This window comes from Cheilinus undulatus, linkage group 19 (genome assembly GCF_018320785.1).
Source record: "Cheilinus undulatus linkage group 19, ASM1832078v1, whole genome shotgun sequence".
NCBI classification, from domain to species: Eukaryota; Metazoa; Chordata; class Actinopteri; order Labriformes; family Labridae; genus Cheilinus; species Cheilinus undulatus.
This window is the reverse complement of record NC_054883.1, coordinates 9,202,567-9,219,619: the sequence shown is the minus strand read 5'-3', so window position 1 is coordinate 9,219,619 and position 17,053 is coordinate 9,202,567. Positions and strand designations below refer to the sequence as shown.

At 37.6% G+C, this 17,053-nt stretch overlaps 1 protein-coding gene across 1 annotated transcript; it reads right to left on the bottom strand.

Annotated features, from left to right (window-relative positions):
* Positions 1 to 839: 839 nt before the first annotated feature.
* Positions 840 to 17,045, bottom strand: arl8 (ADP-ribosylation factor-like 8). The gene is made up of 6 exons (XM_041813995.1): positions 16,909 to 17,045; positions 12,590 to 12,650; positions 12,355 to 12,502; positions 7,969 to 8,052; positions 7,671 to 7,822; positions 840 to 4,464 (listed from the first exon to the last, which is right to left on the bottom strand). The coding sequence occupies exons 1-6, from the start codon at positions 16,952 to 16,954 to the stop codon at positions 4,416 to 4,418; spliced, it is 540 nt and encodes a 179-aa protein (XP_041669929.1). The 5' UTR covers positions 16,955 to 17,045; the 3' UTR covers positions 840 to 4,415.
* Between the last annotated feature and the right edge of the window lie 8 nt (positions 17,046 to 17,053).

Below are 17,053 nucleotides of genomic sequence, written 5' to 3'. Positions count from 1 at the left end.
CCTCCTGAGTCAGGACACACATTTGAAACAGGCTAGCGAGTGTGCGTGATTACGTCATAGGAAGGGTCACGCCCATATAGACGAAATCAAAATGGGAGGGGGTACTAACAACAACTGTTTTACCCGGCACCATCTAATAAGCCTGTCACATCGCCATATAATCATATATAATAATGATTGTTTAATCATATTGATTATTTAATATAACCGTACAATATATAATATAATCAAATTATTTGGTGCTACTTTTACCCTTTACCCAGGTGAGTTTAAATGAGCATCACATGCTAGAAATAAATTTATTTACCCTCAGTTTTAAAAGGATGCCAATCATTTATTCCAGCCCTTATGTCAATTTTGGCTTTTTTCTTCTGTTTTTGTGTTGTTCCAATGCACATAAAGGAAATAAACGTGTGTATACCAAAAACATTTGTAATTGCAATAATTTCTGGAAGAAATTGTGTATTTCCTGGAAAAATTCCGGGGGTGCCAATACTTTCGTCCATGACTGTATATACATTTTGAGATAAAGTTTGCCTTTAGTAGAATAGCCTTAGACAGACCTTCCAGCACTTTTGTTAAACCACAGGGACCTCTCTATTTCACTTTTCAGGGGTTTTTAAGATCCATGTCTTCATTCTTTTCAATGCTGACTCTTCAGTACAATTACTCACTGAAGAAAACAGTAGAATTGTTAAAAACACTTGGTATTTGAAAGTATCAAAACATTTTCATAACCTTAAATTAAAAAGTTTGTTTCGTTTAAGAACATTTGCTTTATTTACAAGACTCTAGAGTGCTTTATTAAAAAATATACTGGAACAACAGGGACAACCAGCTCAAAACCAACTTTTATTGAAAACAGGTGAAATACAGTACATGACCCAGACTATTGACCACCACACCAAGGACATGATCTAGTTCCCTTGTTTTTTGAAATCAAGGTAAAAGCTGTAAACCTTAATGCTGCAGAGTCTGGGTGCTGCACCCTTTTTTTAAAGTGTAAAAATACTTTTTCCACAACACAAAATAACCCACTTTATCCTGGAGACCCAGAGGCACATTCCCTGACCATGATGGACACCATTTTGATCCAATGAAACTCATGCACCTCCTCCTTTTTGGCCACTTTTGGAGCTTGCAAATGGTAAACATGGTTTCAAAGTGACACGTGCATAGATCTGTTAGTGGGGAATTCTTATAGCGGGTCAAAGAGGGTTAAAAACAATGGGCAGATTCATTGTCCAGACACTCAGAACAGCACGGTTAAGGCTGAGGATCAAGTATTAGAACTATGATGGTTGACATGTTGAGATCATTTTTATGCTGCTGAAAAAGTCCAGTTGGTCATCAAGTCAAAGCGTGGCACCTGCTCCATGTTGGCTAAATTTGATCCCTTTGTTTCAAAAATTTTAGAAATAAATGAACCAATGAAATGCTTGGGCCAGTTTCACATACGCACTTTCAGATTAACAATGATCATCTGTTAATACAAAACAGGCCTCAATGCTTAATCGCCATGATCCCTCCTTTTACATCAAAGTCAGTAAAAGCAAAAATAAAAATTAAATAAAAATCATAATGCATCAAAGACATAATGTAGTGTTTCAATTTAAAAATACTGTTATAGTGAGCCTTACCTGCTTTTGTTTTTTCTTTCCCAGCCATTTCATGCTGTGCTTGGTTGATAAAGGGTTAAACTGTAGAGGCACTAAGCTGGCATGCATCCATACATTTTATTTATCAAATTTTACAGATGAATAATTTTAAATCTTAAAAATTATATTTAAATCTTATTTTGAAAAGACAGTGGTTTTGTTGTGGTAACCAGTTAATTTCAACCATTTTCTTCTGATCTGTTTTTTTCTTAGTCTTAAAACAACGAATGGCAAAGGCCACAACTAAAGATGTCCCAGGTCAAAATACATCCATGTATCCTATTTTACTCACATTTCCCCATAGATAATGAGCATTTTTTTGTTTTCTCCAAACCCATGACTATTCATTTAACCATCTCAATAAAAACTGCTGATTTCTCATGATAACTTGTTTATTTCTCACTATTTTTAAAATAGAAAATTAGCATTGTTATGCGAAGTTATCCTGATATAGAAGTGAAGATTTCGAGAAACAACCACAATAAAGTTAGCATGGGAAAATGGATGCATGCTCTCTTGGGGCTTCTGTACCGAACAACAGGTTAGTTACTGTTATAGACCAGACCATGACATGCCATGATGCCATTGTTTACACCAGCGGCTCTCAACTGATGGGTTGGGACCTGAAAGTAGGTCTTGTAGGTGTTTTTAGTGGATCGGGAATCGAGGTAAAGTACCCAAGATGTGCAGAATTTCTAACAGGCATGTTCCATCGTAGTTTATTTGGCTCTGTTTTGCTGAATAAGTCATACATTTTGGTTGTTTTCTATAGATTTTGACTTATCTATCCTGCCATATAAGATTAAAATATCTTGAACAAGGCTTTTTCCCCATGATGTCTCATTTGTCATGACCTTTGAAAAAAACAACCAGAATCCACAAATACAGAGTGAAATAACATGTTTGCATGCACGTACTCCTATAAATTGGTCTGGTCCCTTTGTGCAGTTATAATTTTTGTTCTGTCTAAGGTCCAAACTGCGCTAGTTTTCATTTAAATTATTTTAAATGGTTGAAAGTTTAGAAATTTTGGTTGCTATTCCACTTAAGGAGGTGGTGATACGCCTTTTAGATCAGTGGCGCTCAACTGGTTTGAACGACAAATAGCAACACAAATTTCTTTACATTTTTAATCAGCACCAACTCATTTTAACGAAAAAGGGGGGATTTTGGACTAGAGATGGAACAAAAGATGTAACGGTACAAATATCAATCCATCCTCTTCAGTCTTTCCAGAGGTCGGATCCCAGTGGCATCAGGCTAAGCAAGTCCACCCGGACATCGCCAGCAACATTTTCCAGGTCTTCCTGAGGTATTCTGAGGCATGATGTGATACATATAACCTCTAGCGAGTTCTGGGCCAACCCTGGGGTCTCTTTCCAGTTGGATGAACCTGGAAGACCTCCACAGGGAGGCATCCTGATCAGATGCCCGAACCACCTTAACCAGCTTCTTTCAAGGCAAAGGACCAGTCTACCTCGAGATTCCTCCAGGTGTCTGAGCTCCTCTCCTTGTTTCTAAGGCTGAGACCAGACACCTTCCTGAGGAATCTCTTTTCCACTACTTGAACCTGCGATCTTATTCTTTCAGTCTTTACCCACAGCTCATGACCATAGGTGAGGACTGTAACGAAGATCAGCCAGTCAGTTGAGAGTTTTTTCCTCCGGCTCAGCTCTCTCTTCACTATGATGGTAGTCTGCAATACTACTGATGCTGCACCAATCCACCTATCAATCTCGCCATCTACTCTACCCTCACTCATGAACAACACCCTAAGATACTTCAACTCCTTCACTTGGGCCAAAGATGGTACAAAAAGGAGTTACTTCCTTCAATATCAAAGCACATCATAGACTTTTTGCCAGCAGTTGAGAACCACTGGACTACACTAATGGTATGAGTTAGCCTCTTTCTATTGTTGCCTGCTGCTTTTCCAACTCAGTATATGAAACAAATTAGACTAGCTCTAGAACTGGACATTTGTCATATAATGCATGGATGCATGTCTGCTTAGGGCCTCCATAGAACTGACAACATTGCTCCAGAAGGATTGTTCAGACAAAGATTATTTGTGCTGACTCTGATTAAAGGCTCGATAACACACAGGTAAAGGCTCAAGGTTAAAAGAAGGGAGGGGACACCTTGAAATGTGAGGAAACAACACAGTAGCTTATGAAACTGAAATCATGTGTAACAGAAATCAATGGCTGTGCTACAAAAAAAATGAGAACATTATTCTGAAACCCCCTAACACCTCACAGTGAGACTGTTCCCATCAACCTGGTTTACAATACCGCTTGTAATCCCTTTGCTTGCCCTGTAGATTTGTACCTGAACAAACACATATGGAGAAAACAATAATAGTAATAGAGCTGCACAGTATTTCTCAAAGCTGGGCACCAACATGGTGTTTATGGCAAACACATGATGTGATATGGTGTGATGTAACATGATATGTATGTAGTGTAGATATCGCTTGTCCAGTGCAGCCCTGCATCGCACTTGGACATTTATTCTCTCCTTCGTGCTTCTTGCCCCATAACCAGGTCAGTTCTCTGGTTCAGGCTCTGTAAATTGCAGCTCCACAGGAACAATTGAGCCCCAATCCTGTGTTGTCTGCAGAGGTTTAAGTCCATTAAAATTCATCATTTAAAAAAAATGAAAATAAAAAAACAACATAAGCCATTAAAAGGAGATGCTTTAGTGCCACCATGTGGATGGTTCAGGTAGTCAGGCCATCAACGGCGTTGGGAGGGGCTATCTGAGTCCAGCCCTTGAGGTCATCCACTCCAGGCCTTGGCATAACCTGCAGGAACAATGACAGGAAAATGAACAATGTTCACAGAAATGGAAAAGTTGACGCATGTTTTATGAATTCTACTGTAATAACGTAAGAAACGTATGGCAGAGGGAGGAAAATACATTAAAAATATAAATAAGACTGACCTCCTGTTTGCACCAAGAGAAAAATCAAAGCTTTAGTGTACAACTCAGTGCAAACAGCGCCATCTGGTGGTCAGAAGAAACTGCAACAGATCTAAGACTCCTTTCTACACTTTGTTTCAAGAAGTCAAAGATGCCTTTGTGCTATTTCTGAACACCTAATAGTGTAAGAAGACAGAAATAAAACAATGAACAGCTTGTGTCCTGCTCTTATTTTCCTTCATAGTTTATTTCTGATTTTGTAGATGTAATTATTAATTTATCTTAAATTCAACAAACTTTTTAAACTCTTTTCATTTCCTCCAATGGTTCATTGTAAAAAAAATTGTCTTTTCTGCTCTCTTTTATTTTTCCTTTTAATTCTGATTACTTTAACTGTATCTAACAATCTTTTAATATCAGACTTGAAACTAAATTATCTACTCTTATTGGCTGCTTTTAAGAGAAAGTTAAATGACTTGGAGGCAGATACATCTGGCTAGAGACGTTTTGATTAACTTACAAACATATATAGAATATTTTTTCTTGTGTATTTAAATGGATGTTGTCTTTAAAGCTTGTACTATGTCTGCTGTGTATGCATACTCTTTGTTTGTCTGAAACTTTGGTATATGTTCTGCTTCCTGTCTTCGCCAGAGCACTCTTGAAAAAAAGCTCTTCAATCTCAACAAGGTTTTTCCTGGTTAAAAAAAAAAAAAGAATCATTTTATGGCATTTATGCCTGATGTTTGCATTTAGTTTCTACATTTCGATTAATTTTAAAGACTTCCCTTTGTTCTGTCTTTATCTTCCTGAGGTTCTGACTTACCTTTTACACTAAAGCACTTTGTAAACAACTGTTTTAAAGGTACTATTTTAAATTTTTTAAATGATTACTATTTGATGGTATCACAAAAGATTGATGCACCTTGTGAGTCTGGTCTAAGCCCAGTGGAGTCATACTTTTGACTTCTGTGTAGAATCACAGCTAAATGTGAGGCTTTTAAAGAAGAAGTACTTTAAAAAGTATTACTTGTGTACTTATCTTTTTAAAGCACTTTCATTTGTGTATAATTTATTTCCCTCTTTTCCTGTAAGCAACACCAACACATTACTGGGAAACCCTGAAAGCTAGGGATAGGAATCACAGGATAACTCATGATAAGATAAAGGGTTGTGAAGAAGTATTTGCTCCCTTCCTCCTTTTTTTTTTTTTTTTTTTTTGCATATTTGTCACACTGAGAAGTTGCAGATCATCGGTCAAATTTTGATATTACACAAAGATAACCTGAGTGAACACAAAATGTGTTCTTTAAACAATGATTTCCTTATTAAGGTTAAAAAAGCCATCCAAATATACCTGGCCCTATGTGAAAAAGAAAGGAAGCATTTGTGAAAACTATCAATGAGTCTTTCACATCACTGTGGCAGAAATTTTAGCTCACTTTTCCTTGCAGAACTGTTTTAATTCAGCCACATTTTGAGCATAAACAGCCTTGTTTGGTATGATGCTTTTTGATGTAATGCTTTGTTATTTTTACATCAGATGTAACGGGACTTAAACCTTCCAAAAAGTTTAACTTTAGAATAACAGAATATTTTCCCAAAATGTTTAGGGATCATCAAGATGCTTTTTGGCATGTGAGATTAGTCTTTGTGTTTGTTGTGGCCTTGGAACTCTTCCATGGATGCCATTTTTGCCCGGCCTCATTCTTATTGTTGAATCATGAACACTGACCTTAACTAAGTCAAGTGAGACCCGCATGTCTTTAGATGTTGTTCTGGGTTCTTTTGTGACCTCCTTACTGAGCCATTGATGCACTTTTGGGAGTAATTTTGGTAGGGCAGCTAACTCCTAGGAAGGTTACCTCTGTTCCAAGTTTTCTCCATTTGTGGATAATGGCTCTCACCGTGGTTTGCTTATTTAATAGACAAGAATGACTTGGTTTCTCATCTGTTCTTGAATTTCTTTAGATAGCAGTAAGATGTGTTGCTTTTTCAGATCTTTTAGTCTACTTCACTTTGTCATACAGAACCTATTTAATCTATTCTTGATTCAGCAGGTCTGGCAGTTATCAGGCCCGAGTGTGGCTAGTGAAAATGAACTCCGCTGTCAAAAAAACATGTCGCTAATGACAGTTGGTGTATGATTTAACAAGGGGGGCAATAACTTTTTCACATAGGCTGGGTAGGTTTGGATGGCTGTTTTTCTTTAATAAATGAAATCATCAGTTAAAAACAGCATTTGGTATTTACTCAGGTTATATTTGCCTAATACTAAAATTTGTTTGATAAACTAGGATTGCAAGATTGCAAGACAAACAACATAACATCAGGATATCTGATACCCTAAAGCAAACAAAATGCCCCTTAAAAAGTAAAGAGCAAGATTAATTAATAGATTCAATTACATTAGAAATCTGTTTTAAGTGCTGCATTTTTTTTTAATTAATACATATATTGGGCGCTGGAGTACTGATAATTGTACTTCACATTTCAGGACATTATTGTTGCATGAATATTTGCCCTACACCTCCTTTAACACTGAACCATGGCTTTAAAAAAAACAAGGCAACTCAGCATACTAGAGCGTTCTGCACTGGAAGAACTTATTGACCCCTTAAACCAATCAAAGTCCAGGCTGGACTTGTGATACCCGCTTGTAAATACAGTAACTGCAGAGGAGAAACCAGCATTACATGTATTTTCAAGGGTTAATTTTTCTAAGTGTAGAGCTGCTGCTAATGCCAGATCAGGATTCCTTGACATTGTTTGAATGCTTTCTTGGTGACATTTCTTTAAATAGAAGAAAATATTAAGCACATAGAGCAACTTATAATAACTCTTCAGATTATAGTGAGGAAAATGGAAGTTAACCTAATAAAGAAGCAACATTTAACACTGGTGAGAAACTCTCTGAAGCTGAGGTTGTGGGTACTACAAGCACCAAAAGCACTGTATGTGAAAAAAGGTGAAGTAAAGAGGTAAACTAAGAGTGACTTAATGCATTAAAGTGTTTTTCAAAATCCTGTAGAAACACATCCCTCTGTAAACCCAGATGTTTGTAAATGATCAACATGTGTCTCTCACCCCTCTCCTGTAAGTGCACAGCAGGACTGGATGTGCCAGGGGTGGTCTTTGATGGAGCTCAGGGTGAGGTATTTGGAGATCTCTGCTGCAGACATACAGTCCTTCATATCCTGCTTATTGGCAAATATCAACACAGCTGCTTTCCGCAGGTCCTGAGGGGGAAACGCAGAGAAACAATGAAGCCGTAACCTCACTGCTGGCACCTTTGACCATGAGCTCTGAACAATGATGGCTGGTTCTGGTGAAAACACAGTCAGTCCTGTGTGGTTTATCTCCTACATACAAATTTGTGTTTTACCTCATGGGCCAGCATCCTGTAGAGCTCCTCTTTAGAGACGACGAGGCGCTCTCTGTCTGTGCTGTCCACTACCAGAATGATGAACTGCAGAGAAGGAGACAAAAATCACACTGAGTGAGCCGCTTTTCAAAGACATTTACAGCAATGAAACGCAGCCTGGCAGGAGGGCATTTCCGGGCCGAGTTCCTCCTTACAATGAGCTCTGGAGACTGCTATGCTAATAACTCGTCTGTGAATGAGGGAGAGTGACCTCGCATGACAAAAGACCAAAGAGACGTTAATTTTAAAGAGATGTGAGAGACGCTGTTTAAAGCTAACGACCCAGGAAAAGCTGCATTTAACAGCACACGTTATTCTACATGACTGTGACCCCGAACACAGCTCGAGAGCTACACTCCAGTGAAAAGGAGTTACTATAGTTACTGTAGGGTTACAAAAGTACATGGTCACTATGGCAACTCTGGAGCTTTTTGTAACTCCAATATAAAAGGCACATCACGACATAAAGCCTTTTCTGCCATAAATCTGCTTTTCTTGAGGTCAACGCTCATGTTAAATGTTGCATTAAGCTTTAACGACATGAGTCAAAGGAAAACTGGTCACATGAAATCTGGAGTGTAGAGTGATCACTTTAACATGGTCAAAACTGCAAATTTAAGAAGATGTGCAGTGAGCGTGCAAAGTAAATCCACTTTACATATGCAGTGCACTCCTGTGTATATCCAGACATTTCCTGCAAGAGCTGCAGAACAGAAATGTCTACATTGATTAAACTATACATTAAAAGGACTAAAGTCTGCCAGCTACCTCAAACAAAGTCTGTGCTATGTCTGCCTGAGCTGATGTGTGAACAGAGCAGGCCATTCACTCAGACACGGTGATGATATTGTGCGGTGTATCCGCTCTATAACCTGGGAGGCCAACATCAATGTAAAGTTTACAAAAGAGGAATGGAAAAGAATTCTACATGTCTCTAAAAAGAAAACCAGGAAAAAAGATTATTTCAATTTAAGATCTTGAACAGAGTCTACTGGGCTCAATCAAGGCTTCATAGATGGATATCAGCACTAACTCATTTATTATGAGGTTGCACTAAGATACAAGATTTCTGGTCCAACATTAACAGAAGTCTTGTGCATATATTATCAAGTACAACATACCCTATTGTCTAAGTTTGTTTATCCTGGGGGACCCAATGCCCCTTTGGAAACTTCTTCCTCCTGAGGCAGAATGGGTACAGACTGCACTGATGCTAGGATGTAAGCCAACTGTTTCAGAATGGAAGGCTTCCTCTGTTAATGTTTGGCATAATCACTTGGGTAGACTCCTATCTTGTAAGCAAGTACACAATAATTGATAAAATAATTATGCTTGATGTAAAAAAAAAGAAAACAAACATTAAAACGTGCCTAGTTGGCTTCTTATTATTCTGCTGATACTGTTGTAATGATGAATACGCAATCTGTCAGCCTTTTTTATTCTCTTCTGCCCCAAACCTTAACAAAACTGCATATTTCTGGGAGCTGAGAACACATCTGACACAAACATCTCCTGCTGTGAGCTGCCTCTCGAAACAGGAACTCAGAATCAAGCCCAAAACTCCTTCAGGTCATGAGTAAACAGAAAACAGGAAGCAGTAATAGAAGGCAAAGTGCACTCTAAGTTATGACTAAAACTGATTCATCTATCCCTTTATCTCCTGATCTATAAACTGTATTTGGTCCAATGTTGTAAAGACAGTTAGAGTATAATCAGTAACGCTCACACCAACATATTTTGCATGTACAGGGGGGCTTTGACGACATCTCCAAGCTGAGAGTGAAGTGATCTTAATTAGTGTTAGGAATGCACAAAATTATCGGCATATCGGTATCAGCAGGTGATAAAACTTTTGCTGATATTATAAAAATCTGCCTTGATCGGCTGTATTTACTTGCTAGTGTTTGGGAAAGGGCAGAGCCTTTGAAAAAAACTCAGAGGATGATTGGATGAACATTCTGTCTGTTACATCTTTACGGGCCAATCAGAACAACAATCCATCATCATTCCTTACAATTTCAAGTCTGTTTTAAAGACTGAAGTTTTAGGTCAGAACTATCAGTATTTACTAAAATTAGTTAGAAATTTCATGCATCCCTACCAACTGTGTTTTGTTAATACAAAAGTTTAAAACCTCTAAGGCGTTGGAGTATCAGTCAGAGTACAAAGAAACAGCTGATTAGGAACCTCTAGATAGATTTTATGCTGATTAATTGGTGCAGCTCTGACACAAGGTAACAAATATTTTCTTTAATATATAAAAGAAGTCAAAAAATCTTGACATAAAATGTAATCCAAGAGGAGACAATTATTTTCACATTTATGTTAACTGCCGTCTACTGTTCGACTACCATATTACAGCTTCTTTTCTAAATGTTTCTTCTGGTGCTTGTTGATCTCCTTTAAGTTTTCATTGCTTAGTATACTTAAACAACTGCTATCACATGAACATTTTACAGAAAATAAATCTAATGTTCTGGAGAAAAGCAGAAGCTCTAACTAATAGATTATGCCTGGAAGAAACAGAATATTCTAATTTAGGGACAATTTGGCAATTCCAGTCAAACACAGTACTTCTGTGTCTCTTATCCACTTAGGGGTGATATGAAGTAAAGTCCCTGGGAGGAGGGATAAAGGGGTAGATAACTTCTTTTCCACCAAGCACTTCAGTTCAGTTTGGTATGCAATTATTTGCATTCCTCTGTCAAAACTTCTGTCTGTCCTGTCCTATTTTTCGCACCCTTCTGCAGGGGTAGCAGATGGACTTCTCTGACCCTAAAGAGTGGAGCACTGGTCAAAAGAAGGACCACTTCCTGTGCAACAGCAGCAATAATGGACACACAAAAACATGTTTAGTATCGATTGAGCGGAGTTGTTTTTCTCTCCAATTTTGTCATTAACAGGCATTTAAAGAAGCAACATACTATTCAGCAAATAAAGCTTGGTCACATTTAAATGACAACTCAAAGACAAATTATGAGCCATAGTGATGTGTTGTTCACAAATCAGCTGGTTCTTAGAGCTAACTCTTTCATGTCAACGACAGAAGTCAGCTACCCTTTTTCCAACTTTGCTGTTTAATAGACATAAAAAGCCATAGCCTAATTGGTACCACATCAAGAGCTGTTTGGGAGCCAAACGACTGTTTTGTTTTACTTAGCTAAGCCAGATGACCTAGATCTCAACAAGGAGCCAAGATTGCCATCAATACAAGCGAGGCTGGATGGACATTTTCTGTGGAAATGAAATAAAGATGAGAGTTTACTGTACCAAACCATGCCAAACTGTAATGGATCAAACTGGGCTGCTGGTCGGAATCACACCAGTTGTTACCCTCTTTGTTCCCCATTGTCTCCCAATTTTACCTTTTTTCCATTGTCCAGTGATTATTTTGTTTGTTTACCAGTCTGTTTTTGTTCTATTCCAATTTCAAAGTAAGGAAAAATATTTAACATGTACTGTTTCCCTCTTTCCTCGATAAAAAAAAAGATTTAAACTAAAAAGAGAAACTAAAAAACTTAGGGTACCCATTGCAGTCTACACATAATGTAAATTAATCTCGATTATACAAACCTCCACAAAAGACAGATCATTATTCATGTCTGCATTTACTGATTTATTATCCTTTGATACTTGATTTGGGGTTAAACTCAGAGCATGTGTGAAACATTAGAGGACAGTGAAATGACATTTAAAGAAAAGTGTCTAGCAGATGTTACATCCTCGATCTCTAACTTGTGTTTATTCGGTTGAGAGTCTTTAGTATCTCCCACACATCTGCCTCGGTCTTCTCATTCTCACAAACACAGCAGAGGCTGACCCTCGCATTGCATTTCAGACAGGCCCTTTTGTGAAAGGCTGACCTCTGACTCGGGTGGCCTCTGCTGCCGTCTGTGCTCTGAACAAACACACCAGCTGCTCAGGAAGGGAAAACGCAGCTGGACAACACTTCTGTCCCCTTCTTCTGATAGAAAGTTCACAACGTGTTGCTTTAAGGTTGGAAAATGTTTGATACTTTTTGATGTTGCATGCTATAAACAACACAATCTGTATTTTTAATGGTGGAAAGCACTGTACTGTGTTAAAACTTGGAAAAAACACAGATCTGAAGTCATGTTTTGACCAGCAGCTGAAAGAGAAAGAGTACTATGTAAAGGGCACAAATATAAGTGCAGCATATTTGTGCACTTTAACTGAAAAAAAGCTATTACCAAACTACGGTTGACTAGAACTGCTGCTTTAGTTAATGTGTGTCAAAACTGGTATCAATACCGTTTGATTTCTTCTTGAATTGTATCAAAGCCTCAAACTTGGATGTCCTGACAGCTAGTTGCTTGCATTTCTCACCTCTGTGTTGGAGTAATAGGTGTTCCAGGAGGACCTGAGCGACTCCTGCCCTCCAATGTCCCACATCAGAAAGTGAGTGTTCTTCACCACGATTTCTTCTACATTACTCCCGATGGTGGGAGACGTGTGGACCACCTCATTCATCAGACTTCACAGGGAAAAAACAAAATTACCATGTAATTTTTTTAAGCAAAACAAAAAAAGCTTTTTATGGGTAATATGAAATAAAACTTACAACTGGTAGAGGATAGTGGTTTTCCCTGCGTTGTCAAGTCCAACGATTATCACCTTGTGCTCTGGAAGAACAAACACATACATTACATTAATGTGAAATTCCAGAAAATGCAAAATCAGGCCTAAAATCATTTGTAACTGTTTGAAAAAGAAGAAGCCATGAGTGTCACCAAGTGAATAAGTTAGTACAAATTGTCAACAACTATAAATGTTTTAATACTGTGTGACACAAAGTCCATTAGTTTATGAGCACTAATATCAAAATGCATCATAACTATAAAAAAAGGCTTGAGACCATCAGTCACAGCTTAAATCAAAAGCTGCAACAAGCAATGAGAGTTCCATATACGCTGCAGGAATTCTGGCATCATGACAGCCCTACACGATTCAGTCTATACAGTGCATTCCTGTTGGAAGTCAAAACCACTGATTTCCCGCTGCCTTAAATTTTTTAGACATCTTTTCTGCTCCTCTCCATTCAAAAACAACAGCCAGCACACTTTGTAACTCTGGGGGCCTCGGTGTGTGTCAGGCAGGCGACAGTACTGACTAAATGCAGAATCTGAGCTGACACGGATGTGCTAAAATATCCCACTTTAGTGGTTTGACTTTTCCACCCTGGCGAGGCCTCTGGCTGCCAAGGAGGAAGGAAGTCTGGTCAGAGGACCTGCAGACCTGATGGTCTGGATGTAATACACTGGTTATTTCAGGAGGACGTAGCGTGTCCATTACTTCCTTTAGGGGAAGCTGCCCCATGATGATTTTGACCACATTTTTTCTTCCTATCCTCATATTTTCATTTCAGATGGTGTTAAGGGGATTGCTCTCACAGAAATACAACCCTTGGGCAAATCATTTAACAGAAAGGAGATTTTATGTGGTGAAAAGGGCCTTACTCTTGTTCTTACTCTGTATTTAATAAGGTTAGATCAGATGCAGCTTTGGCAATAAATCCTTGAATACTGTCAACTGGCTTTAAATAGTTATTTCACTCAACTACAAAATCCTAATACTTACCAGATGAGTTTGTGTAATTCATAGTTAAATATCTCAGGTGTCACATTCACCAAATAAGTTTAGATAAACATCATATTTCAAGAAATAAAAGTACAAAATCAAAAGGCCTGAATAGCTCTTAAGGAGTAAGAACAGTTGCAAATGAAGAAAGTTAACTTTATTTGTATAGTTTTTTTAATAAGTCATCATTTACCATTTCAAAAACTTACCTGTTGCTGCACTGGCTGTCAGTTCAAGCCTTATTTATTACTTGTACCATCCTGAAATAATGTTTTTATCTTTACTTGGCAGGTGAATGGGCCTCATATTAAATGTAATGACACATTCAACTAAGAATTGGAAAAATAAACTTTGTAAGATTTGAGATTCTGCAGTGAAAAATTGTTGACAGCATTAAAATGTGCCTGTTTACATGAGCAGTATTTAACCTACTTTGAGGCTGTTTTTGTAGTTTTCTACGTCAGATACCTTTTTTAAACCTTTTGAAAGGACAAGAAGATGCTGCATCTGAAGACCTAAGTGCTTCGAATAGAATAAAAAGCAATAACATTAAGAAAACAAAAAATAACTTCATTGATATTGTTGGGGATTCTGGGTTGACAAGCTACTTTCCGGGTAAGCTACTGACACGGTGCAGATTGCCAGTGGTAATTAGCTTCTTCTCAGGTTACAAACCAGTCCATGGAGTTCTTACTGGTTAATCTCTTAAAAGTGAATGAAATTTGACCGGCAGAACACTTTAATCCAGACTTAGGGGTTTAAAGTGCGAGTCCCTGTCTGCTAACTTTGATGACAGGAAATGACGGGATGTTTACAATAAAAAAAAGTACAATCAGCTTTACAGCAGAGTTGTCACCATACCAATTCAAATTTTCGAACTTCCATGCCTGTTTCCATACCTAATATCAGTATATTTTGTCTTTAATGATCAAATATTTGAACACTGGAAGACTCTTAATGTTTTTGTGCAACAGAGAAAAGTGTGGTGGAGTTTTCCTTTAACTGCTGATATATATTTATTCCTCTTTTGTGCACTTTTTTATGAAACAGATGTAGTTCTCAAATGCTTCAGTACTCTTCATTTCCATCAATCATTAAAAACAAAAAAATATATGACATCAAAACATATGAAGGGAACGTTTTGACAACTTCACTTTACAGTAAAACTTGATATCAAAATTTTAGCAAGTTACTTAAAAAGATAGGTGTGCTAGATACTTTGCAATTCAATAGAGCCTTTATCCTCTTTGTTAATGCTTAGCACCCAAACACAGGAACATTCATCTACCCTCTATCATGTTTGATACCATGTTTTACAACAGTACATTTTAAGTTTGATTTCCTAAATATAGAATAAGAAAATATAACGGTAAAAAAGAAAATGGAAAAGGAACAACAATAACATTAACTCACATTCTTAACCATTAAGAAACAAGAAAATGCTCAAAGAAAACAATACGATTGCACAAAATATAAAGCATAACACAATCCCAGATTGTCAATAGCTTTGATGATTCAGCTTAAAATGCTGTTTTATTTGATCTGCTCTTGTAAAGTGTGTTCTGATTTAAAATGCTACATATTGGCTTTAGTCATTTTGTATGTCTTTACATGTTCCTGTCCAGCGACTGCAGATGTAAACTAGCTTTATCAACAACTCTGGCTCAACAAGTTGTATTGTGCAGGGGATCTATCAAATAAAGTCAATTAACTTATTCAAAAAAGGGGTATGAAGTAGTACAGTGCTGTGTAAAAGTATTCATCCCCTCCCTGATTTTTAAAAATATTTATAACACTCTAATATTCTAGATCATCACCATATTTTAACAGACACACAAAGATAACCCAAGTAAAGAGAAAATGTAGTCTTTAAATGATGATTTAATTTATTTGGGGGTGGGGCATCCAAACCTCTCTGGCCCTAAATGAAATGTAATTACTCCCTAAACCTTATAACTGGTTGTGCCACCCTTTGGCAGCAAAAGCTGCGAGCTAGCGTTTGCAGTAACTGACGATATGTCTTTCACATCACTGTGGAAGAATTTTGTCCAAGTCTTCTTTGCAGAATTGTTTTAATTTAGCCTTAATGGGAGGGTATCCTAGCATGAATGGTATGCTAAAGGCTGTCTAACTGCTTTTTAACATAAGGCCAGGTTAGTTTGGATGGCTTTTTTTTCCCTTGAAAACAAAATAATCATTTAAAACTACATCTTGAACTTACTCAGGGTTATCCTTGTCTAATATTAGAATATGTTTGGTGATCTGATATGTATAAGTGGAGTAAATATGCACTAAAAAAAAGGGAGAAAGAAATCAGGAAAGACGCAAATTCAGCAGACTTCAGCTGATGTAGGCCAGCCTAAAACTCCACTAACTTATTTGTTTGTACAGCCAATATTTACAGCTGATAAACGCAGGTACTGACGGCATGTTTTCAATCTGCCAATACTGATATTTTACTTTAAAAGCCAATATGGATTTAGAACTTAGATGTACAATATAATCAAGTACAATTGACCAAAAAGGACACGTTTATACATACTTCCTCTAAATTCTTAGACATAAACCCACACCTGCAGATAAACAGCCACATCTGCATTTTTATTTACCAAAAAAAAAAAGCAAAGACAACCAAACATGAAATCACCTGATAGGTTCTAGGACTTCTAACTGTGATGTAGAAACATGCATTGATATTATTGATTTCTACCTGAATCTTATCAGTTGTTTAGTGGCGACACTAAACAGTAATCAGAAGAAACAACACACATTTTTATTCTGAGATGAAAACTAGCGAGATATTACACGTTTGCTGTTTACGGTGAAATGGTCAGTTAGATCACCGTCTTTGTTGTTTTTCTCGCTGTTTTCATTTCTGGATGTTTTTCACTCTGATATTACAAAGTTAATCTCGCTGATGATATCTATGTACATTCAAGCAGCTTTCCTGGGAGTCAGCTAAAGTTATGTAATGTTATCTGTCCTGGAAAGAAGTGGATACGCTCCTACAGGCTTACTGAGACTTAAGGTAATTATGTTAGTTGACAAACTGATTAACCGATTACCTAGAGTAATGGCTGATAAAAAAGGGCAGAGTGTCGTTTATATATGGTGATTTTTTTCAATCTTTTACTATGGCAAACAAACAGTTCAGTAGGGAGCGCAGCCAGACTCCAAAGGATAAATCTCCCCTTTCTGTCATTATGGGTCTTGTTGCTCACTTTATGCTAACAGGCTAACTGTTCATATTATCATCGGTTGAGTAGCTAGCGGGAGTTAAGTGAGCCGTAACAATACACCCACCTTGATTACAGAAGAAGCTCCACAGCTTGGCGAATATGAGGCCCATTGTTTAGGTTAATACCAATGTCTGTCCGTCGGTAGAGTGGGCAGCAGCGCCGAGCTTCTCCACTCTCAAGTCCACACTGTTCAATCCGTGGCTGGCTGC